General features: G+C 39.7%; 1 protein-coding gene across 1 annotated transcript; it reads right to left on the reverse strand.

The window, feature by feature from the left end:
• LOC306881588 (neuronal tyrosine-phosphorylated phosphoinositide-3-kinase adapter 2-like) lies at window positions 1–23,646 on the reverse strand (the record flags this gene model as incomplete). The annotated part of the gene is made up of 6 exons (XM_079435766.1): window positions 1–231; window positions 316–428; window positions 666–1,523; window positions 20,388–21,461; window positions 23,069–23,364; window positions 23,642–23,646. The coding sequence occupies 6 exons, from the start codon at window positions 23,644–23,646 to the stop codon at window positions 1–3; spliced, it is 2,577 nt and encodes an 858-aa protein (XP_079291892.1).
• Between the last annotated feature and the right edge of the window lie 805 nt (window positions 23,647–24,451).

A 24,451-nucleotide genomic window follows, 5' to 3' on the forward strand; every position in this document is an offset into this window, starting at 1 on the left:
TCAAATGGCTGTGTCCCAGAAGACTGTAGTCTGAGTGGGGTAGGGGGGTGGGCTGTGCTTCTTTGCCCCGTTAGTTTTTTTCCAGCTGGGCATGGTAGGCAGGCTTACTTTCTTGCATGGACTACGGTCAGGAAGACGTTGTCGAGACCGTATCTCCCGACAGAGGCGTTGTTTCCTCTCGATCATCTCCAGCATGGTACTGTCACTATACAACCATGGCATAGGGGGCATCTATTGGACAAAGAGAGAACATACGTTGTCAACTCTTTGTAATTTTTACAGCTGCACAAATAAGTTCAGTAATGAAGACATTACCTGTAGGACATCAGCTGGTTGTCTCTGAGGTGTGCATTTTGGAGATGGTGATACTGTTGTGGAAGAAGACCGTCCTGCCTTTGGAACCATCTTCAAATCTGCAAGGAATGTTTCTACAGATGAACATGGAACATCAGTTATGACACTACCTTTCCACCTGAAAAGACCACCCTTGACTGGCATGAAGACAATGAAAATCTGAAGACAAAACTTGAAGACCTAGTTGGTAGAGAAATTGCTCAGCAACTTTGTCAAATTAGCATCCTTTCTCAGGGCCAGCATTCAAAACATGTTATTATCAAGTTGTGATCATCTTTTTATCTGGGATGTAAAACTAATTATTTTCTTACCAGAGTTTGAGTTCCCTAACATTATATTTGGACACATGGAGGATCGTCCAGACCAAGTGGATGATGCCATGGCTGAAGATCCAGGCCTTGTATCCTTGTCCTGTGCTTTGGATGATTCTGTGCTATGATTACTTCTATCTTTTTCATCATACCAGGGTAAAGTCCCATTTGTGTTTACTTCCCTTTCTTTGCAGTCCCATCTGATCATGACATCATTGCCATTCATGATCCTTTCCTTGCTCCCCCTCCTGCTCTCTGTACTGTGGTTACTTTTCTCCTGACCAGATTCTATGACATGCTTGCCACCATCTTTATCCCATTGACGTTCCAAGCCTGATCTACCCAGATCTTTATTTTCATGTCTGGGAAGAAGGTCTATCCCATAGCAAACATTCTCTCGGCTGTCACGTCTGCTGTCTAGACCATTTCTTAGCAGATCTTTACTGTCTTGTCTGGGCAAGTGTTCTGGACCAATACAACATTGGTCTTTACTGTCATGTCTGGCAACAGGTTCTGCACTATTGCAGGCCCTGTCTTTGTTATCTTGTCGAGACAGTGCATCAGTACTACTGCCTCGATCTTTGCTCTCTTGTCGGGGAGGCAGCTCTGGGCAGTTATATCCCCTGTCTTTGCTGTCTCTTCTGGCTAATGGCTCAACCTTACTATATCCACAGTCCTTGTTGTCATGTCGAGATAAGGCTTCGGTGCCATTTAGTTCTCTGTCTTTGCTGTCACGCCAATGCAAGGCCTTTCCATTGCTGCTGCGGTCTTTATCCCGCTTGGATTCTTTGCTGTGATGACTCCTCTCTTTGTGCTCCCATTTGGACTCAGAACTGTGAGCTTTTCCTTTGGTTTCAACTAGAAGAGGGAGACATTACAGATATTTCAGTGACTTAATCTCATGTTGAACAACTATAGATGGCTATTCACACTGATGCATTCTAAAATTTTTATTACTGCAGTACTGGAATTAGGTCACTAGGTGTCCCCATGATACTCAAGGATTCATTAATTAGTTTTGTTCTTCGGACTGTCAGTGGTATCAGTGCATTAGGCAGTTGTGATAGGAACTGCAGATGAGTTGCAAAACCCAGAAAATTTAGCAGATGAGCTGCACAATATGTATTACATTAATAAGGTGCATTGTTTAAAAAAAATTACAATACAATTAAAAAGGTTACATTAACAATGAACTTAAACTGGTCTGTTAGAACCAGAACTTTTTTATGTAACAAAATTAGAGAGACCAGACAGACCAGCATCATTTTCTCAGGGTGTGCTCACACGTTTTGAACTGTGCCTGAGCACATTTGACAACCAAAGCCCAGTTCGTTTGACTAGTGTGATCGCTCCGTTTAGCCATCCCTGGCTCGCTTGGAAGAGGTGGGCTAGAGCATGGTTCAGTTGGACTGGGGCGCAGTATGCTGGGCACAGAACAGCTACTATTTTGTGTGCGCTACTGTCATCGTTATGACCGCAAACGTATTCAATAACTACTACTATGCTACACTTTTCAATTAACTTAATTAAATCAAGTATATTTAGGTTTACAATGGGTCTGGGTCTCACATTATTGATGAACAGGAATTGTAGTTTGCGAGTAAATCTGCAAATTCTTTCATTAATGTCAGCTGCCTCCATAATAATTCTCGGATACATACAAATAAAAATCGCTTCATGGCATAAATGATAAATTTATTAGGCAGAATGTTAGCGGAAGTGGCTTTCTCTGTTATCATGTACATGACGTAAGCGTGCTCCAGCTCGGTTTGTTTAGTGCAATGTGAGTGCAGGCCAAAGGGGGAGTGAGGATTGGATAATAGCACATGCATGCACTTTTTTCTTTCATCCTGAGGAACAAAAAATAAGATATTTTCAAAACTAGCTCAGTGTTTTGTGTCCATGCAATGAAAGTCAGTGGGGTCCAGAGTTGATTTTACATTTACGTTGAACTGTTCCTTTAATGACTAAAAACTATTTTGTTATGTATGCACACATTAATATGGCTGCTGTAGTTTTGTAATTCAAATTGTGCTATGACAGTCTTAAATATGCCTTCCTGATTATCCACAGTCAATGAAGGTTCAACAAAGACCTTTTGTGTACTGCCAGCCAGCATTGTTAAAATGTGCAGTGTGCCTGTCCTTTGCTTACAACACAATCGATGAGTGGGTTTATAAATAGGTCACACACTGTTTTCCATCCATCAACAAGAATAAATGATACTCTTACCTCAGTACAACCAGAAACTGTGCCAAACCCAATCTCTACATTAAGCTTTCTACAGACTGTATGATTTTAGCAATCTTATAAGATCACTGCAAATCTCACTGTGCGACATGGATCTAATAAACTTGTGTATGACATGCATGTATCCGATGATGACTATTGAGTTGTACACTACGACGCATGTTACAATAAAGAATAAAACGTCATCAGCATGTGCTAGTGGTAAACAAAAAGCATGATGAGTCATAATTTGGCAGTTAACCTTTTTCACAAAAATGGGAAATTACGTCAGTGCAGGGTCAATTTGTTTCTGTTACAGGTCTGCACCTATTGTATTAGTATGCCCTTTTCTCAAATAATGCTTCTTAACTTTTCTGTTGTGTTTGTTTTCTAAGTTCTTGTTATATAATCTACAAATAAATAAAATTTTACTTGTTTGTAACTTATATGGCCACTCAGACTGCTGACTCGTGAGATAATACGCACAACATAGCGCCGGATGGTTTCTATTCTCCATCTCCGACACCCCTTTTTATAGTTTTTGATCTCCGGTACATTTGAGCATATTATCTCAATTTACTCAGTCATTTCCCTCAAATCACCACATGATAAATTACTTAAAAATGACAACATTTATGTTCAGATGCACATTTTTTCCAAGAATACATTGGTCCGGTTGAAGCATATTAAACTCAACACAACAACGTAATCTGATTCAATAGAATAAAGTCATGAATCCAAGTCATCTCTTATTTAATATTTATTTCCCAGTGCACATTATACAACATACATTTAAACCATCATGTCAATAATGCAAAGGAGTAATAAATATAATTAATAATAATAATAGCGAAAAAAATTCAAACCATCATGTCAATAATGCAAAGGAGTAATAAATATAATTAATAATAATTATAGCGAAAAAAATTCACGTGGAGAGTCATAATGCACAGCCAACTCCAATCGGACAGAACGGCAAAACTAACTGAAGTATAACTGCCACCATTTAGAATTAAACAACCTTGTATTTGATGAGCCGAGCTGACGCAAAAAAAGTTAATTGTGAAATGTTTGCACTTTGTAGAGTAAAGTGCCGGTAGTTCAAGCATTTTCATAATCTCTAATTTGTATAAAAAAGACTAAGATTCTCGAACTCATTCTTGTTAAGTATGGCCACAGTTGTCACCTGAAAAACTTTACCCTGCAAGCTCGAATCCGGAAGCCAGAAACACAAAGTATGAAAATGGCTAGTTGGAGGTTTTATGTGTGCTGAAGAAAAGTGAAAGCAGAGAAAGAGAACGGGATAAGAGCTTAAGGTAAGTAATTTTATGTTTTTGCGCCATGTCACATAGATTTCATGTTGCATTTTTATTGGCTGGTCAGTAAACGTGGGTCGTAGCAGCAAACACACTGTGATCAATTGCGCTCTGTTCTGATGCCTTTAAAACGGAAGCGGCGACTGGAAGAAAACAGGCTTCTGACTTGGCGTGTCACTGGTTGTGTTGTTTTGTCTGTTTTCTGCTACTACTTTAAATGCTTACGAGACTTCCGTGAGAGTTGTTAAGATGATCTGTGTAAAGTTTGTCATTGGTGACATTTGTGTTGAACGAGTGTCTTTGACACTTTTAGCCCGCTGGAGCTCCACCTAAACTAACTACTGTCTTTCAGACAACGGAGATGTGGAACAGCATAGTAAGTCACGTGACATACACACCTTGCACGTAGGATTTTTTTATGTATTAGATACACTAGCATAGTGAAGTGCGCTACCAATGTATTTTTGTGTTTCTTTAGTTAGAGTAGGTTTAGGGCGCATTGTGCGCTGAAGATTTTTCTTTTCATATTTTTGTTTTCTTGTTTAGAGGACGGGGAGGAGACAGTGGGGTTCTTTTTGTTATATTTATTGCTTTGATTTTCTAGCGCCACTTTCAGTTCCCTCTCCTGTTTGTTTTGGTTACATAATTTACTATTGGTTATTATTCTTGGTTTTCTTAAATGTTTGTAAATGGTTGTGGGAGCAATAAATCTTTTTTGGTGCTAATTTTATTGTCCCGTGTATCTCTTGCCACATACTTAAGCCTCTTCTTTTGGTCATCTCAATGTTACTCTTTTTATTTAATTCCTAGACAAAAATTTCCATCAAAGGTCGTAACATTTAATGGGTCATGCTGAATTTCTGACAGTGTCAGAAAATTATCGTAGGTTATCTTATTATCTGTATCAGCGCCCTTACTTAAATGTATTTCATTTGAAGAAGACATTATATGTGTGTGTGCTGGTTCATGTTCAGAGCACGAGAGAATATGAAATATGTTCACATAAGCTTGAAACACACTTCCTCCGGTCTGGATTTGAACTATGATCAGTGCAGCGAGTGTTGTTAAACTCATCGCGGCGTTAAGAGCAGAAACCGCTCTCTCATGCACGCTCCATGTGTTGTTACAAATGAACTATTGTTACGGTCAAGTTTACATCGATGACAGCACGGAAGCTCTTTTATAAGATTTGAATTTTCTGATGTAATACAACCTTGTGCATAATACAGCGCAGTGATTGGATCATAAGAGTTCATTCTCATGAGTAATACTGAGAAAAGCCCGGAAAACTGATGACATAGATGCGTACTCTCCAGCCAAGGCAGCTAATCACTAGGTGTCCCCATGATACTCAAGGATTCATTAATTAGTTTTGTTCTTCGGACTGTCAGTGGTATCAGTGCATTAGGCAGTTGTGATAGGAACTGCAGATGAGTTGCAAAACCCAGAAAATTTAGCAGATGAGCTGCACAATATGTATTACATTAATAAGGTGCATTGTTTAAAAAAAATTACAATACAATTAAAAAGGTTACATTAACAATGAACTTAAACTGGTCTGTTAGAACCAGAACTTTTTTATGTAACAAAATTAGAGAGACCAGACAGACCAGCATCATTTTCTCAGGGTGTGCTCACACGTTTTGAACTGTGCCTGAGCACATTTGACAACCAAAGCCCAGTTCGTTTGACTAGTGTGATCGCTCCGTTTAGCCATCCCTGGCTCGCTTGGAAGAGGTGGGCTAGAGCATGGTTCAGTTGGACTGGGGCGCAGTATGCTGGGCACAGAACAGCTACTATTTTGTGTGCGCTACTGTCATCGTTATGACCGCAAACGTATTCAATAACTACTACTATGCTACACTTTTCAATTAACTTAATTAAATCAAGTATATTTAGGTTTACAATGGGTCTGGGTCTCACATTATTGATGAACAGGAATTGTAGTTTGCGAGTAAATCTGCAAATTCTTTCATTAATGTCAGCTGCCTCCATAATAATTCTCGGATACATACAAATAAAAATCGCTTCATGGCATAAATGATAAATTTATTAGGCAGAATGTTAGCGGAAGTGGCTTTCTCTGTTATCATGTACATGACGTAAGCGTGCTCCAGCTCGGTTTGTTTAGTGCAATGTGAGTGCAGGCCAAAGGGGGAGTGAGGATTGGATAATAGCACATGCATGCACTTTTTTCTTTCATCCTGAGGAACAAAAAATAAGATATTCACGAGTTCACACTTACATATATTTAGCACGATAAACGTAATGCGTATTTGGCGAGTATGGTAATACGTTATTGGCGTGCTGTCCTGGGGAAGGGCTCTGTGCTCGGGAACTGCCCGAACCCAGAGTACCCCCCATGTGGTGAGAACTGAATGGAAAATGGAGGAGAAGGGGTGGTGGAGGGATGCTGAGTAATCGTCAAATGAATGGAGGTATGACGGCTGTATTTATATCCATGTACTGATGAACTTGATTACGTGCCACTTGTGTCTAATTAGGCTAAGTATCTGACGTGCTCCTCCCGAACTTTGTTAATTAAACATCATTTTTCAAAACTAGCTCAGTGTTTTGTGTCCATGCAATGAAAGTCAGTGGGGTCCAGAGTTGATTTTACATTTACGTTGAACTGTTCCTTTAATGACTAAAAACTATTTTGTTATGTATGCACACATTAATATGGCTGCTGTAGTTTTGTAATTCAAATTGTGCTATGACAGTCTTAAATATGCCTTCCTGATTATCCACAGTCAATGAAGGTTCAACAAAGACCTTTTGTGTACTGCCAGCCAGCATTGTTAAAATGTGCAGTGTGCCTGTCCTTTGCTTACAACACAATCGATGAGTGGGTTTATAAATAGGTCACACACTGTTTTCCATCCATCAACAAGAATAAATGATACTCTTACCTCAGTACAACCAGAAACTGTGCCAAACCCAATCTCTACATTAAGCTTTCTACAGACTGTATGATTTTAGCAATCTTATAAGATCACTGCAAATCTCACTGTGCGACATGGATCTAATAAACTTGTGTATGACATGCATGTATCCGATGATGACTATTGAGTTGTACACTACGACGCATGTTACAATAAAGAATAAAACGTCATCAGCATGTGCTAGTGGTAAACAAAAAGCATGATGAGTCATAATTTGGCAGTTAACCTTTTTCACAAAAATGGGAAATTACGTCAGTGCAGGGTCAATTTGTTTCTGTTACAGGTCTGCACCTATTGTATTAGTATGCCCTTTTCTCAAATAATGCTTCTTAACTTTTCTGTTGTGTTTGTTTTCTAAGTTCTTGTTATATAATCTACAAATAAATAAAATTTTACTTGTTTGTAACTTATATGGCCACTCAGACTGCTGACTCGTGAGATAATACGCACAACATAGCGCCGGATGGTTTCTATTCTCCATCTCCGACACCCCTTTTTATAGTTTTTGATCTCCGGTACATTTGAGCATATTATCTCAATTTACTCAGTCATTTCCCTCAAATCACCACATGATAAATTACTTAAAAATGACAACATTTATGTTCAGATGCACATTTTTTCCAAGAATACATTGGTCCGGTTGAAGCATATTAAACTCAACACAACAACGTAATCTGATTCAATAGAATAAAGTCATGAATCCAAGTCATCTCTTATTTAATATTTATTTCCCAGTGCACATTATACAACATACATTTAAACCATCATGTCAATAATGCAAAGGAGTAATAAATATAATTAATAATAATAATAGCGAAAAAAATTCAAACCATCATGTCAATAATGCAAAGGAGTAATAAATATAATTAATAATAATTATAGCGAAAAAAATTCACGTGGAGAGTCATAATGCACAGCCAACTCCAATCGGACAGAACGGCAAAACTAACTGAAGTATAACTGCCACCATTTAGAATTAAACAACCTTGTATTTGATGAGCCGAGCTGACGCAAAAAAAGTTAATTGTGAAATGTTTGCACTTTGTAGAGTAAAGTGCCGGTAGTTCAAGCATTTTCATAATCTCTAATTTGTATAAAAAAGACTAAGATTCTCGAACTCATTCTTGTTAAGTATGGCCACAGTTGTCACCTGAAAAACTTTACCCTGCAAGCTCGAATCCGGAAGCCAGAAACACAAAGTATGAAAATGGCTAGTTGGAGGTTTTATGTGTGCTGAAGAAAAGTGAAAGCAGAGAAAGAGAACGGGATAAGAGCTTAAGGTAAGTAATTTTATGTTTTTGCGCCATGTCACATAGATTTCATGTTGCATTTTTATTGGCTGGTCAGTAAACGTGGGTCGTAGCAGCAAACACACTGTGATCAATTGCGCTCTGTTCTGATGCCTTTAAAACGGAAGCGGCGACTGGAAGAAAACAGGCTTCTGACTTGGCGTGTCACTGGTTGTGTTGTTTTGTCTGTTTTCTGCTACTACTTTAAATGCTTACGAGACTTCCGTGAGAGTTGTTAAGATGATCTGTGTAAAGTTTGTCATTGGTGACATTTGTGTTGAACGAGTGTCTTTGACACTTTTAGCCCGCTGGAGCTCCACCTAAACTAACTACTGTCTTTCAGACAACGGAGATGTGGAACAGCATAGTAAGTCACGTGACATACACACCTTGCACGTAGGATTTTTTTATGTATTAGATACACTAGCATAGTGAAGTGCGCTACCAATGTATTTTTGTGTTTCTTTAGTTAGAGTAGGTTTAGGGCGCATTGTGCGCTGAAGATTTTTCTTTTCATATTTTTGTTTTCTTGTTTAGAGGACGGGGAGGAGACAGTGGGGTTCTTTTTGTTATATTTATTGCTTTGATTTTCTAGCGCCACTTTCAGTTCCCTCTCCTGTTTGTTTTGGTTACATAATTTACTATTGGTTATTATTCTTGGTTTTCTTAAATGTTTGTAAATGGTTGTGGGAGCAATAAATCTTTTTTGGTGCTAATTTTATTGTCCCGTGTATCTCTTGCCACATACTTAAGCCTCTTCTTTTGGTCATCTCAATGTTACTCTTTTTATTTAATTCCTAGACAAAAATTTCCATCAAAGGTCGTAACATTTAATGGGTCATGCTGAATTTCTGACAGTGTCAGAAAATTATCGTAGGTTATCTTATTATCTGTATCAGCGCCCTTACTTAAATGTATTTCATTTGAAGAAGACATTATATGTGTGTGTGCTGGTTCATGTTCAGAGCACGAGAGAATATGAAATATGTTCACATAAGCTTGAAACACACTTCCTCCGGTCTGGATTTGAACTATGATCAGTGCAGCGAGTGTTGTTAAACTCATCGCGGCGTTAAGAGCAGAAACCGCTCTCTCATGCACGCTCCATGTGTTGTTACAAATGAACTATTGTTACGGTCAAGTTTACATCGATGACAGCACGGAAGCTCTTTTATAAGATTTGAATTTTCTGATGTAATACAACCTTGTGCATAATACAGCGCAGTGATTGGATCATAAGAGTTCATTCTCATGAGTAATACTGAGAAAAGCCCGGAAAACTGATGACATAGATGCGTACTCTCCAGCCAAGGCAGCTAATCGTCACTGCAAATTAACGCATGTACGTCACTCTTCGTGAAGTTGGTTCAACTTTACTTTTGAACCGGAAGAAATAAAAAAAAAAAAATAACCACTTTTCACTTTTTCCCTTAATTGACACCTTTAGGTTACTGTGCCTAGGCTACTATAAATGCACTAATAGCACATGATTGGATTATTCATTCAATCAATCAATTCATGAGGTTAGATGTGTACCAAAATTCACAATTTAACAGTAAGTATACTTTTAGCATTTGTGTGTGTGTGTGTGTGTGTGTGTGTGTGTGTGTACTTGTTTATGCTACATTGTAGGTATAAAATGTCCCCACAAGGATAGTAAAACCTGAATTTTTTGACATTGTGGGGACTGGCCTGCAATCCCCACGAGGGAGAAATACATATTAAAAATAGTAAATTATATTTATCTGAAAGTGTAACAATGCAAAAACAGGTTTTCTGTAAGCGGTAGGTTTAGGGTTAGGGGATAGAAAATAGCCTTTATTTATATAACGCTTTTAACAATGTGTCAAAGCAACTGCACAATATCAAAAAAGGAAAATAGTGTGTCAATAATGTAAAATGAAAAGATTAAAAAAAAGATTTTCAGTTAAAGACATTTCATTATTGAATTCAGTGATGTCATCATCCAACTCAGTTCAGTTTAAATAGTGTCTTTGCAATCAGGTCGACGATATCGCTGGAAATGAAGTGTCCCCAACTAAGCAAGCCAGAGGCGACAGCGGCAAGGAACCAAAACTCCATCGGTGACAGAAAGGAGAAAAAAAAACCTTGGGAGAAACCAGGCTCAGTCGGGGGGCCAGTTCTTCTCTGGCCAAACGAACCAGCAGTTTAATTCCAACTGCAGCAAAGTCCGATTGTAAGGGCTCAACTGGTTCCAGTGGTCTTTCCAGATGGCTGTCTAAGTGGCGGGGTCCTCACTGGGGTTCTGTCTCTGGTGCTCATCTCGGTCTCCGCTGATGTTCAGGGCTGTAGAGGTCGTCTCTGGGTGCTGATCCACCATCTGATCTGGATACGTACTGGATCTGGTGACTACAGTGACCATCTGGGCTGGATACGGACTGGATCGGCTGGCTACGGTGACTGGGGATATGTCCCCGGGGCTCATCCAGGTGTTCGGCCTCCGCCGACCATGCTGAACCATGCTAATGCACTTCCACTAATACCAACAAAGTGTTCTAGTCTATTTAAAAGAATGTTGTGGTCGACAATCAGATGATAGAAGCAGGTCATTTGTAACTCTAATGAGAGCAGTCTCAGTACTATGATACGGTCTATATCCTGACTGGAATTCCTCACAAAAACTATTTTTCTCTAAGAAGGAGTATAATTGTGAGGATACTAACTTTTCTAGTATCTTTGACATAAAAGGGAGATTTGAGATCGGTCTGTAATTAACTAAATCTTTGGGGTCAAGTTGTGGTTTTTTTAATGAGAGGCTTAATAACAACCAATTTGAAGGTTTTGGGGACATATCCTAATGACAGTGATTAATTAATAATAGCCAAAAAAGATCTATGACTTCTGGAAGCAGCTCTTTTAGTAGTTTAGATGGAATAGGGTCTAACATACATGTTGTTGGTTTAGATGATTTAACAAATTTCTATAATTCTTCCTCTCCTTTAGTGGAGAATGAGTGAAATTGTTCCTCAGGGGATCTATAGTGCACTATCTGATGCGATATTGTAGCTGACGGCTGCATGGTTACAATTTTATCTCTGATATAATCGATCTTGTAAGTAAAGCAGTTCATAAAGTCATTAATGCTGTGCTTTTGGGAAATGCCAACACCTGTTGATGCTTTATTTTTCGTTAATTTAGTGACTGTATTGAATAAATACCGGGGGTTATGTTTGTTTTCTTCTAGAAGAGACGAAAAGTAATCAGATCTAGCAGTTTTTAATGCTTTTCAGTAGGATAGGGTATTTTCCTGCCAGGCTATAAGAAATACCTCTAGTTTTGTTTTCCTCCATCTGCGCTCCATTTTCCGGGCTGCTCTCTTTAAGGTGCGAGTGTGCTCATTATACCACAGAGTCGGACTCTTTTCTTTGATCTTCCTTAAGCGTAAAAGGAGCAACTGTATCTAAAGTGCTAGAAAATAGAGAGTCCATAGTTTCTGTTACATCATCAAGTTTTTCTGCGCTGTTGGATATGCTGAGGAATTGAGATAAATCAGGAAGATTACTTACAAAGCAGTCTTTTGTGGTAGAGGTGATGGTTCTACCATACATGTAACAAGGTGTAGAATTTACAGTTTTAGCTATATGGAGTTTACACAAGACTAGATAATGATCTGAGATAGCATCGCTTTGCTGCAGAATTTCAGCACCACTAACATCAATTCCATGTGACAGTATAAAAATCTAGAGTATGATTTCGACAATGAATAGGTCCGGAAATGTGTTGTCTAACCCCAATATAGTTCAGAATGTCTATGGGTGCTTTCTCACCTGCCTCATTTAGTTCGGTTGAATCGCACTAGAGTTCGTTTTCCCTCTTGGTGCGGTTCGTTTGGGCAGGTGAGAAAGCAGCAATCGCACTCGGGTTCGCACCAAAAGCGGACCAAACAAGCGTACCGAGACCTCCTTGAAGAGGTGGTCTCGGTACGCTTTCAAACGAACCCTGGAGCGGTTCGTTTGTGGTGAGAACGCGATCCGACCTTAAACAGACCCAACCGCAAAAAGAACTGCGCATTTTTGGACTAAACCAGCTGCCGTAGTCAGCTGCGTTGTGCATTATAGGATGAGGAAGTGTTTGTTGACAGTTTGCAGTTTAGCATGGCAGGTCGCGGACAAACTTGGGGTTGTGAAGAGGTGCGGAGCCTCAAAATAGCAGTGTGCTGTCTGCTGCATTTTACTCCTGTCTTTGTTTACTTCCGGGAGCACCGTTAGAATTTTCCCGCACGCTCTTTCTGACCAATCGAAAAGCAGTTTAGGTAATGCGTTCAAAGACACATCTAGCCAACAAGTGAAGCGGATGTTGTCACGTGACTGCATTTTGGTTCGTTTCAGCTGGTTCGGACCAGAGCAAACAGTGTGGTGTGAAAAGGAACCAAAACGGCTAAAAATAGCTACAATGTATCATTTTTGGCCTTTGGTCCAGACCAAATGAACCAAACTACAGATGTGAAAACACCCAAAGAATGATCCTAATGCATCTTTTTCATTATCGACATGGATATTAAAATCACCAACAATTAAGACTTTATCTGCAGCCAGTACTAACTCCGATAGAAAATCAGCAAATTCTTTAATAAAGTCTGTGTGGTGCCCTGGTGGCCTGTATAGTACAAACATCACAGGGGATTTATCACTACCACGTGTTTCTCTAGATAATGTTATATGAAGCACCATATCTTCAAACGAGTTATACTTAAAGCCTGCCTTCCGAGAAATACTCAGAATATTGCTATAAATTGTAACAACACCTCCCCCTTTACCTTTCTGACGTGGCTCATTTTTATAGCAGTAATCTTGGGGGGGTGGACTCATTTAAAGGAATGTATTCATCTGGTTTTAGCCATGTTTCTGTCAAACAGAGCAAATCTAGATTATTATGATTGATCAAATCATTTACAAAAAGTACTTTTGTAGAAAGCGACCTGATATTCAGTAAGCCAAGCTTGATCAATTGTTTCTCTGTATTGTAAACATTTTTTTATTTGTTGAACATCAATTAAATTGTTACTCTTAATTTGGTTTGGACATTTTCTGTATTTTCTAGCTCGGGGAACAGACACAGTCTCTATAGGGTGATATCTGGGTGAAGGAGTCTCTATATGCTGAGAATTAACTGACTTCTGTGAAGTAAGGCGGCTAGCAGACGGTCGGTTTAGCCAGTCTGTCTGCTTCCTGACCTGGGCCCCAGTTAGTCAAGTATGAACTCTAAGACTATGTGCCATATTTCTAGAGAGAAGAGTGGCACCACCCCAGGAGGGATGAACATCATCTCTTCTCAACAGGTCAGGTCTGCCCAAAAAACTCATCCAATTGTCTATAAAGTCTATGCTATTCTGCGGGCACCATTTAGACATCCAGCCATTGAGTGACGACAGTCTGCTATGAATCTCATCACCACGGTAAGCACTTTTAAATTTGCCAAGATGTCAGGCTCCCGGGACAACAATGGACTATGGTGGCTGGTGTCTCTATTTTCACGTTCCGTACAATAGAATCGCTAATAACCAGAGCAATTTCATCAGGTTTCTCGGTGGGTGCATCACTGAGTGGGGAGAATCTGTTTGATGTTCTGATTGGAACGGAAGAGCGGTGTTTTGACCCGCGACTAGGCCGCCTCACAGTCACCCAGCTGCCCTGCTGCACAGGCTCAACCGGAACCGAACAATGAACAGGACTCCCTGAGCTAGTCGCATTCCAAAGCAGTATCTACAGCCCTCACATTCTTACTATCCTCATCTAAAGTTTGGAGGCGTGTCTCTAATTCTGAAACCTTCTCTATCAGCCTAACTATTTCCATGCATTTATCACATGTGAATCCCTCATCGCCGACAGAGAGAGATAAACTATACATGTGACATGAAGTGCAAACAACAATAGCAGGAGAAGAAGCCATTACTCACCGTGACTGATGAATGATACCAACTTAACTTACCACTTACCACTGTTGTTTGATGAACTCGTGAAAAACGGAGCGAGAGAGAAATTAAAACGGAGCGAGAAAAAAGAAAACAATAATAGGCGTGAATAGAAACGCAAATGGAACCGCAAGTAACAAGCTAACCAGCTGATGCGCTGCACTCGCGGTTTTAAAAGGCAAACGATCAATTTAGTTAGATTAGTTTGATAATACCAGAAATATGGTGGGAATTAACTTATATATTATCACTTTAAACAACAGAGAGTGAAAGTAAGGTAAAGATTCAATAAAAAAGCGGAGCTACAAACACAAACCTCTCAGCAGCACAACAGACAGGGACAGACTGAAGCAATCGTTTGGTAAGTATAAAAGTAACAGAAGTCTATGGAAAGTCATCACAACTCACAGAAACAAACGTGTGTGTGTGTGTGTGTAGAACAGAACATGCCTGTGTGGGTAGCACTGCTCACAGGCTTTTTCAATCCACTGAGTGCAGAAAGCTTCACACGTTCACAATGGGGCTACCATGACCTGCATCCTGATTGGTCTTTAGCTCCTCTGAGGGAGACTCTGCAGGAAAATCCCCCCTTCTGTTCAGCATGATAAAGCAATCAACTATTCATGTGTGCTTTATCTGTAGTTCGTTTTAGATGAACATTGAATGTGCCTCTGCATTCAAAATGCACAAAATAATAGTTCACTTATATTAAGTAATGGTAGTTGACATACAAATGAATCACAATTTAAGAGTCCATTTTATAGTACTGCATATATATATATATATATATATATATATATATATATATATCTATATCTCCTTGGTAAATATGAGCAAAGGTGGCTGTGAAAATAAATCTGAATAATTTATCTTTTCAATCATTCATTCAAAAAAATTCACAAAATTCTAACCTTTCACTGAAGTAAAATAATTGAAAGTGGGAGGAAACAGTATGAAATAAATGTTTTTCTCCAATGCATGTTGGCCACAATTATTGGCAATTCTCAAAATTCTTATGAGTAAAATATCTCTGAAGTATATTCCCATTCATATTTACAATTTTTTAGTACACCAGGGTGACTAGGAGCATAACATTTTCCGGCCATTACTTCCTGTTCCACAGGAATATAAATATGAGATACACAAAAGCAAAGTTCCCTTAATCATCCATCACAGGGAATCAGGGACGGATTAACGCACGGGCCTACTGGGCACCTGCCCAGGGCACTGGACCAGAGGGGGGCCCAGCCAAAATACCACCACTCCCAGAACGCGATTTCAACCGTGTCCCCTCAGATTTTTGAGACAAGTGGATTTTGAATGCAGCATCCAAAAGACAAAAAAAAAAAAAAAATAGCCGAATAATATTTTTTATATTTAATAAACGATCACACCGGTGTGATTAGATCATTCAGTGCGGCACATCATCAGCTGCTAAATTAAAATCTGCGTTCGCTCAACTTCGCGGGCTGGCAGCCAGAGACTAGAGCCCTGAATAGTTTTTGTATGCCCATGGTGTTAGCTTTCACTGTTATGCTGATTATACCAAGCTCTATATTTCTTTGTGACCTGATGAAACTTACTAATTTGCAAAACTAACGGAATGTATAGTTGATATCAAAAACTGGATGACTAGCAATTTCTTACTGCTAAATTCTGAACAAACAGAGGTGTTAATTATTGGACCAAAAACCTTTGCATTTAATAACTTAGATCACTGTCTAATACTTGACGGCTGCTCTGTAAATTCTTTCTCATCAGCTAGGAACCTAGGCCTACTTTTTGATAGCAATCTTTCCTTTGAAAAACATGTTTCTAGCATTTGTAAAACTGCATTTTTCCATCTTAAAAATATATCTAAATTACGACCTATGCTCTCAATGTCAAATGCAGAAACATTAATTCATGCATTCATGACCTCGAGGCTAGATTATTGTAATGCTTTATTTGGTGGTTGCTCTTCATGTTCAATAAACAAACTCCAGCTGGTTCAAAATGCAGCAACTAGAGTTCTTACTAGAACCAGGAAGTATGATCACATTAGCCCGGTTCTGTCAACACTGCATTGTCTCCCTATTAAACATTGTATACATTTTAAGATCTTGCTAACTACCTATAAGGCCCTGAATGGTTTGGCACCTCAGTTTCTGAGTGAGCTCTTATTGCATTATAGTCCTTCACGTCCAGTGCAATCTCAAAACTGTGGCCATTTGATAATACCTAGAATATCAAAATCAACTGCGGGCGGGAGATCATTTTCCTATTTAGCGCCCAAACTCTGGAACAATCTACTTAACACTGTCCAGGAAGCAGACACACTCCATTAGTTTAAATCTAGATTAAAGACCCATCTCGTTAACCTGGCGTACACATAATACACTATCGCATTTCTATAATTCAAATCCGTTAAAGGATTGTTAGGCTGCATTAATTAGGTCAACCAGAACCGGGAACACTTCCCAAAACACCCGATGTACTTGTTACATCGTTAGAAGAATGGCATCTACGCTAATATTAATCTGTTTCTTTCTTATTTCGAGGTCACCGTAGCCACCCAGATCCAGACTGCATCAAGATCAGATGGTCACTGCAGCCACATGGATCCAGTCTGTATCCAGATCAGATGGTGGATCAGCACCTACAGATGACTTCTACAGCCAGGACACAGATGAGCCCCAGAGACTGATCCCCAGTGAAGACCCTGTCTCCAAGACGGCCATCGGGACAAGACCACAGGAACCAGATGAGGCCTTTGCACAATCTGATTCTGCTTTAAATTTAAATTTAGATTTAAACTGCTGATTTTGTCTGGTCAGAGGATAATGACACTATTTCGACAAACTATTTCCCCATCTAAATACTGTAAAGCTGATATAAATCCACCCAGCTTTATATCAAGCCGATGTAAAGCTGCTTTGACACAATTTGCATTGTCAAAAGCACTATACAAATAATATTGACATGAGCGCTTGCTGTTCACTTTCGATTGCGCGATCATGCTAAATCTGTGTAAAGTGCATCTTACAGTGCATGCAGAAATATTAGGCAATTAATATATTCTTATTATATATTTTTTTCCAAGCACATTTTACCAATTCCAAACCACAAAAATCGAAATAACTACTATTAATTTTGGATTTAGTCATTTATAAGTTATATATAATTGTCCTTGAAGCTGGAAGTGAAAAACTCCTTATATTCAGGTGTGCAGAATTATTAAAGGCAGGTTTTCTTTTACAGATGAAATGAGCCAAAAAAAGAGATTTAACTTAGAAATGATTAAATCCCCATGAGAAATATTCAAAACTAATACAATACAGAAATTGCAAAGTTAAGACATGAACACTGGACAGCAAAATGCTCATTGGGTCAGTGGGGCCAGAAAAAACAGGTAGAGAAGAAAATACTTATGCTAACTGCAAAATAATTAATGTGAAGAATTAGGTGTGAAACCATCAGGAACCATTTAGTCTTCAGCGCCACCATTTTCCAGGACTGCAACCTTCCTTGAGTCTCAAGAATTACAAGGTGTCAGGTTCTCAAAGACTTTGCATGGGTAAAAAATCCTAAAAAATGGCCCTCACTAACAAGAATAACATGCTGAAGTGTTGTGAAATATATGATTATTTTTTTTATGGGCTTCATGGTGGACAGACAAGTTGAGAGTGACTCTTGAAGGACCAGCACCACATCCTCTGGTACCACTGTTTTAAGAATTTATCTTCTAGAATCTGGCAATAAGTTTTAGGAGATAATTTTTAGTCAATCTCTGCAAGACAGACTTCTCAGGATAGGAGATGGACTAAAAATGAACTCCCAAAACTTACTGCGATGTGGAGCTAAGGAGAAAATGTAGAACTTGAAAAATTGGAAAAAAACAGCTCACTGAAAAATGTTTACAGTATAAAAGCAAATAGAAAGCTCATTCATAAATACAACCATTTGCTTTGTGACTGAATTAATGAATGCTGCAATGCCTTGCTCATTAAGACAGTGACTTGCCGCCACCTACTGGCAATTTTAGTTTTGAATTTACAAGTATCACTTCGTTTTGCCATCATTTATTGCTTTATTTTTTATATTAATAATATAATTAATGGAATGTTTAGAATATGACATAATACATGACACAATTAATAAGGCTAGAAAAACTTTGCCTCTATAATGGTAAAAATTCACCTGTAAATCAATTTAAGGGGCAAATATTGTCCCTTAATGGAAAACGTGACTGCGGTCTAAGTGGGGGTACTCAGAAGAATGTCAGGCTAAATGCCCTAGGGGATGCGCAACTGTAAAAAGTTTTAGAACAGCTGGATTAATAGATTACTGTGTCGATTGCCTGTAGTCTGTTTTTAATAAAATATCAAATTTGGGCTTCTTATTGGGTCTTCTTATATTAAGCCACTTTAAGTGTGGTTTTCTATGGGGAAGAAAACGCTTATCAATTCACCTAATATCGACTCATCTGCTTGCATGTACACAAAATATATTTTTTATAATTTCTATAGTAGGGGTGGAATGGTACACAGATATCACGGTTCGGTACGTACCTCGGTTCATACCTCAGTACATTTATACATACAAGGAATAAATTCTTGAAATGTATTTGATTAGTTTACAGATAAACAAGGGAAAAAACAGTGGGACATGTAACGTAGCCTGTAGTTTCAGTAAATTTTTGTGCTAGTATTTGGAAACAGCTGAAGTGATAGAACTGGAGCACACGCGCACACACACACACACATCAGTTCCAGCACAGCTAACTTGACAGCGCAGTTCGCAGTTGTTACTTTATCAAAATAAAATACAGTGAACCAAACATCAGCGCGCCCGCCTCTGTGTCACCGTTGGAACGCGACTGAAGTACAAAGCCTATAATTTACATAATAAATAATAGTTAGCATTCAGATACGTTACATCGCAAATATGGAAATATTATGAAATATTTGTATTTGTGCCGAATGAGAGAGGTAGGATACACGAGCACAAAGCCCCATTTCGCTAAAGTATACTCCTTTGTCAGTCTATGTGAGAGATGTGTTCAGAATCAGCACATGGTCACTGTCTAGTGGGCTTTGTTTTCACGTGTGCAAGGCATGACATTCGCTGTTCTTCTGCTGGCGGTTATCAAACAGTGTTGCATTACTGCAGGCGCCCCCTTCTGGATTGAGGGTGAATTGCCTGTATTCGTTGTAAGGCCTCATGCACTGAACCGAGATGTCCTTACTGTGACGGTTTGGTACGAATACATTTATTGTTCCACCCCTATTCTATAGCATATTTGGTCTTTTTTATCACCGTCTTCATTAAGCCGTGTTTTCTTTATGGGAGGAAACCGCTTCTGTTCATATTCTGGGCTTACCCGCTTTCATGTATAATTTATTAATAAACTGTATACTGAATTCGGCCTTTTTATACCACTGTCTTAGACCATTAATTAAGCGTTTTCTTTCTATGCGGGATACGCTTAACGTGCAATTTACCGGGTTACGTTCATATTCTGGGCTATTCTGCTTGTCTGTATGCTTTATTAATAAGGTGTGTACTGAATTTAGTCCTCCAGTGCATTAAGCCTTTAGAAGGTCCCAAAACCGTGCCTTGATAAGCATGCACTGACTATTTCGTCCAAGTTCAAAATAAAACTCTATGAACCGCTCCATTGTGAACATCTAGAGCTGTATGAACCGCTACAATCTGTAAAGTAAACAGGAAGTGTTTGTCCGAACTCAACTGGTTTTGTGAGAGAATGCAAAAGTTTTGTGAGGGAACGCAAATATCTTTGCGAGGGAACGCAAAAGTTTTGCGAGAGAATGCAAAAAAACTGAAAATAAATTTTCCTCCCACTCCAAAATTTTCCAGTCACTGTCAGTTTTTTCCACCACCATGGTCCCTTTAGGGGCTCCATACAAATGTATCTATTTGTGTTGCTATTACACTTTTTAAAGTTTTTAAAACTGGCAAACAATTACTAAATTAGTGACTGAATATGATTATAGGCAGTAGGCACTCACTTTCTCCCTGCTCCTTGCTCTTTCTGCCGCTGGTATTCTTTTTCAGCATGTTCCTGCCAGTGGTGAAGAGGTTTGTGAGCTCATCCAGAGGGCTAGTGGGCGTCCGTGATCGTGCAACCGAGATGTTCTGCATAGAGCCATGATGCCGCCCCCCTGAGCCTGCATCCGGTGGTGGTGATCCCTTTCCAAGAGGTGTGACAGAGGTGCTGCGAGGAAGGCCTGCTGTAGGAAATGGCCCATCTAAAGGTGGTGATCGCATGAGGCTGAGGGGCGTCAGGCAGCGGCCCATACTCACAGGTGAGGGGCAGGCTGAGTGGCTGCGCTGATAACCGTGTGACGAGGAGGAACTTTTGTAGAGTGCACAGGGCAGTGGCGGTGCCGACGATCGCCCAGATATTGTTATTGTAGGAGTGGCTGTTAGCTCCCTCTCGGCACGTCTTAGGTGTGGCATAGATGCAGAGCCAGAGGGTTCTAGAGAAGATGAGGTTGGTGACTTGCCATAAGAACCATTTTCTAACATGTTTGCTGCATCGAGAGGGGTGAGTGGGGACCCGTCCGAGTTGGGTGAGCACTGAGCAGGGACTGGAGGAAAAACCAGTAAAGGTGGCCTATGGGTCAACAGGTTGGGGAATGGGGCAGGGATTTCACAAACTGGCGTGCCCCGAGGGGTGGTACAATGGCTTAGGGGGGCATAGATATCAACCTCAGTTGTACAGGGTGTGGCACGACTGCTAGAAAGATCCCATCGCAAGTCAAACTCGTCAAGTGCTGGGTACTTCATCTCTTCATAGACAGCCTCGCCCGGAACATCTTCCTCAGGACAAAGTTTCGGTTCTCGTACCACATTCCCAGACATCTCAATGTAGACAGGTTCATCTAAGTTTGAATCCTGTGGGCCCTGTGGCTGAGCAGGAGGAGTCTGGCCATCACTTGAGAAGAGCATGGTGGGAGAACCTTTTGAACCATGACTGCGGATGTAAGACTCGTCAAATGAAGTGCTCAGTTGCGTGTTGGGATTCCTCTTAGGCTTCGGTGGGGGAACTTTCCTGCAGTCCTCACTGCAGCCTTGTGTTCCTGAGTAAGCAGAAAAGTATGAAGAAAAATATATGATTTAGCATACTACCATAGTAGCAGAGAGTTTGGGTCGCTGTACACAATTTATTAACTTTCAATTATTCAGATACCATATGGTCCTGCTGCTCCAGCTCTATCACCATCTTTATCACCAACACCATATACGTACACACCAATATATTTTATACAACGCAATTAAAAAGTTGCAGTTTACCGAAATACACACATTGGGAAACACAATCTGGGCACTGCGTCAAAATTGACACACACACACACACTAACTCCAATGATCCAACTTCACTCTGAGAATAAAAATGATAAAATGCCCTGATTTCTGTGCCTTGAAAAGATAATCTTTTATCTTATAAAATAAAATTTTCTCTTAAATGCTTTGTGGGTTTGTAAAGAGAATAAAAATAGTAAAACTGCTTTTCGGCCAGATTAAAGTAATTTTTCATGTTCTCTCAGTGAGTATCAGTGAGGGAATCCCTTTGCGCATGCCTGAAAAAAAATATTATATTTTTGCTAATTCTGTGAAAATGTAGACTAGAGGATCTTGAGATCTGTTTCAACACCTCTGAACATGCCCCTCCTCCTGCTCTCTCTGCCTTTCCCCACCCTACGTGCGGATCTGTTAACCCTCGCCCTCTCTCCTCCAGGGGAACTAAATCTAGGTCAGTCGCTCCTCCTGAATGAATTCTGCAATGACTGCTCCCTCCCCCCACACCCCCTCAACCTCCCGTTCAACTTGCGGTTGTTCTCTGAATTAGGGACATTCCCCACTCTTTTGTGCTCATTGGCTATAGCGCTGTTGAGCTGGCTGTTAGCCCATTCCTTATTGGTTGTTCCCCCACTCTGTCTTCTTGTCACCTCGCTGATGATTGGTTAAGGCTGATGTCTGATGTCTGGATTGGTGGAGCAGCAGGAGGTCTCTGTTTCTGTGGGCTGGTTGCCGTGGTATTAAGGAAGATCTGCGTGCACACTGTGATCCCTTCAAATTTGGTCATAAAGCAACTCTCACGGCACACTTCAGAACCTGAGAAATATAAATTGACTTACTTTCATAGCCTACAGCTAAATAAAAGATAAAAGAGGGCCATCACTGCATAGACATAAACTGATGGGCTTGTTGAGATCTGCATGGGGATGCCCCCAGAACACTGTTGACACTCACTGCCTTTTTGCAGGAATGAAAACCTGCAAAATTATAATTAAAAATTATAAGCAAGCAGCTTCAACCACTATGCCATATCTTCCCAAATGATGGGAAAAAAATGGTGGGAGATCAATTTAGGGTCAACTGCATAAATGCCTTGGCATGTGTAAAAATGTGCCCCAAATTTTGTCCTGAACATGGAAGTCATCACATGCTATAGTCTTGTTTGTGCTCAGTCTAGATAAGTCCTCACATGACTTGGCTATTTAAAATTATGGCACTGTCCACATTGTTATGTGTGTTTGCTTTTACATGAAACAATAGCCACTGTTCAATTTAACCATTCAACCCAATTTCATCCACTAGTATATACCTGCAGAAAAAATCTCAACATTTTGTGTAACAGGAATTGTGAAGGTGAAGCTTGGATTAAACAACCACAGAATCATACCGTCACACTTCTCTGAGTCATCGCCTTTACACCCGGTGGGACTGAGGTCCACAGCTTCAGAGGAGATGCTGAGCTTGGTGTTGGGGTCCCGCCGAGGTTTGGGTGGGGGTTGCTTACGGGATGTGGGACTGCCCTCCTCTTCCTCTCCTTCCACAGAGTGCAGGGACTGAGAGCGAACAGTGAAACCTGGGTTACAGGGGGGCTGGTGCTGGTGAGGGGACATGTGTTCCACAGGGGCTGGCATGCTCATGGAGCACATTCGCTGGTGCTTACCCTCTGTGATCACCTCTTCCCCCCTGATAAGAGACCACAATCAGAAAACAGTTCATGAATGGATTTTAAAATAAAGAGCAGCATTGTGTGATATATTAAAGCAATATGTCACAGTTTATTTCGTAGTTAGTATCTTTTTTTATTTTTAGATCACCCTGGAATGTCTGGAGAAATAAAGACTATATGTAATAATAACAGTATGAAATACATATTCTGTTTTATAGTGAACCAATTACTATACTGAAATACTTCGTTTAATTCAGTTCATACATCACAACTGTAAAATTACATGACGTATACCACATGACGACACAGAGGATCACTTGGAATGAATGAAAATAAATTCAAAAGCACATTTTTGAGCATAAATGATAATGAGCGCTCATGAACATTACAGTCAACTACACACTACAGTTCCCTAAACAAAGGATTTTTTAATCATTTGGTTTCGAGGATCCACCCCCCCCCCCCCCCCCCCCCCCCACACACGCACATTTTCACATTTGAAAAAAAGAAATACTCTGCTTTAAATAATAATATAAGAGTATTGTTAGATGTATACACCTGAAAATAAATATTTTAAATGAAATTTAAGTAATTTCATGAAATTTATCTTATTTTTTTAGTGGACCACCCAGCACTCCATTGCAGCCCCCTGGGGGTTCCTGGAACCCAGTTTGAAAATCCCTGCACAAAATCATCATATACAGTGCTGCTATGTAAATCATTCTGTCTTTAAAGAGCAGCATTGTCTGTGCATGTGCTTGTAGTTAGCAGCACTTTGATGAGATCTGTGATTAAGGTACTCATCTGAATGAATGGCTAATTTGGAGCTATTAATTTCTGTTTTACCCCCACCAGATTGAATAAAACAGTAAAAGGCCCCCAATATATATACAGGTGCTGGTCATAAAATTAGAATATCATGAAAAAGTTGATTTATTTCAGTAATACCATTCAAAAAGTGAAACTTGTATATTAGATTCATTTATTACACACAGACTGATATATTTCAAATGTTTATTCCTTTCATTTTGATGATTATAACTGACAACTAATGAAAGTCCCAAATTCAGTATCTCAGAAAATTAGAATATCAATTAAGACCAA

The sequence above is a fragment of the Barbus barbus genome (genome assembly GCF_936440315.1).
Source record: "Barbus barbus genome assembly, chromosome: 15".
NCBI classification, from domain to species: Eukaryota; Metazoa; Chordata; class Actinopteri; order Cypriniformes; family Cyprinidae; genus Barbus; species Barbus barbus.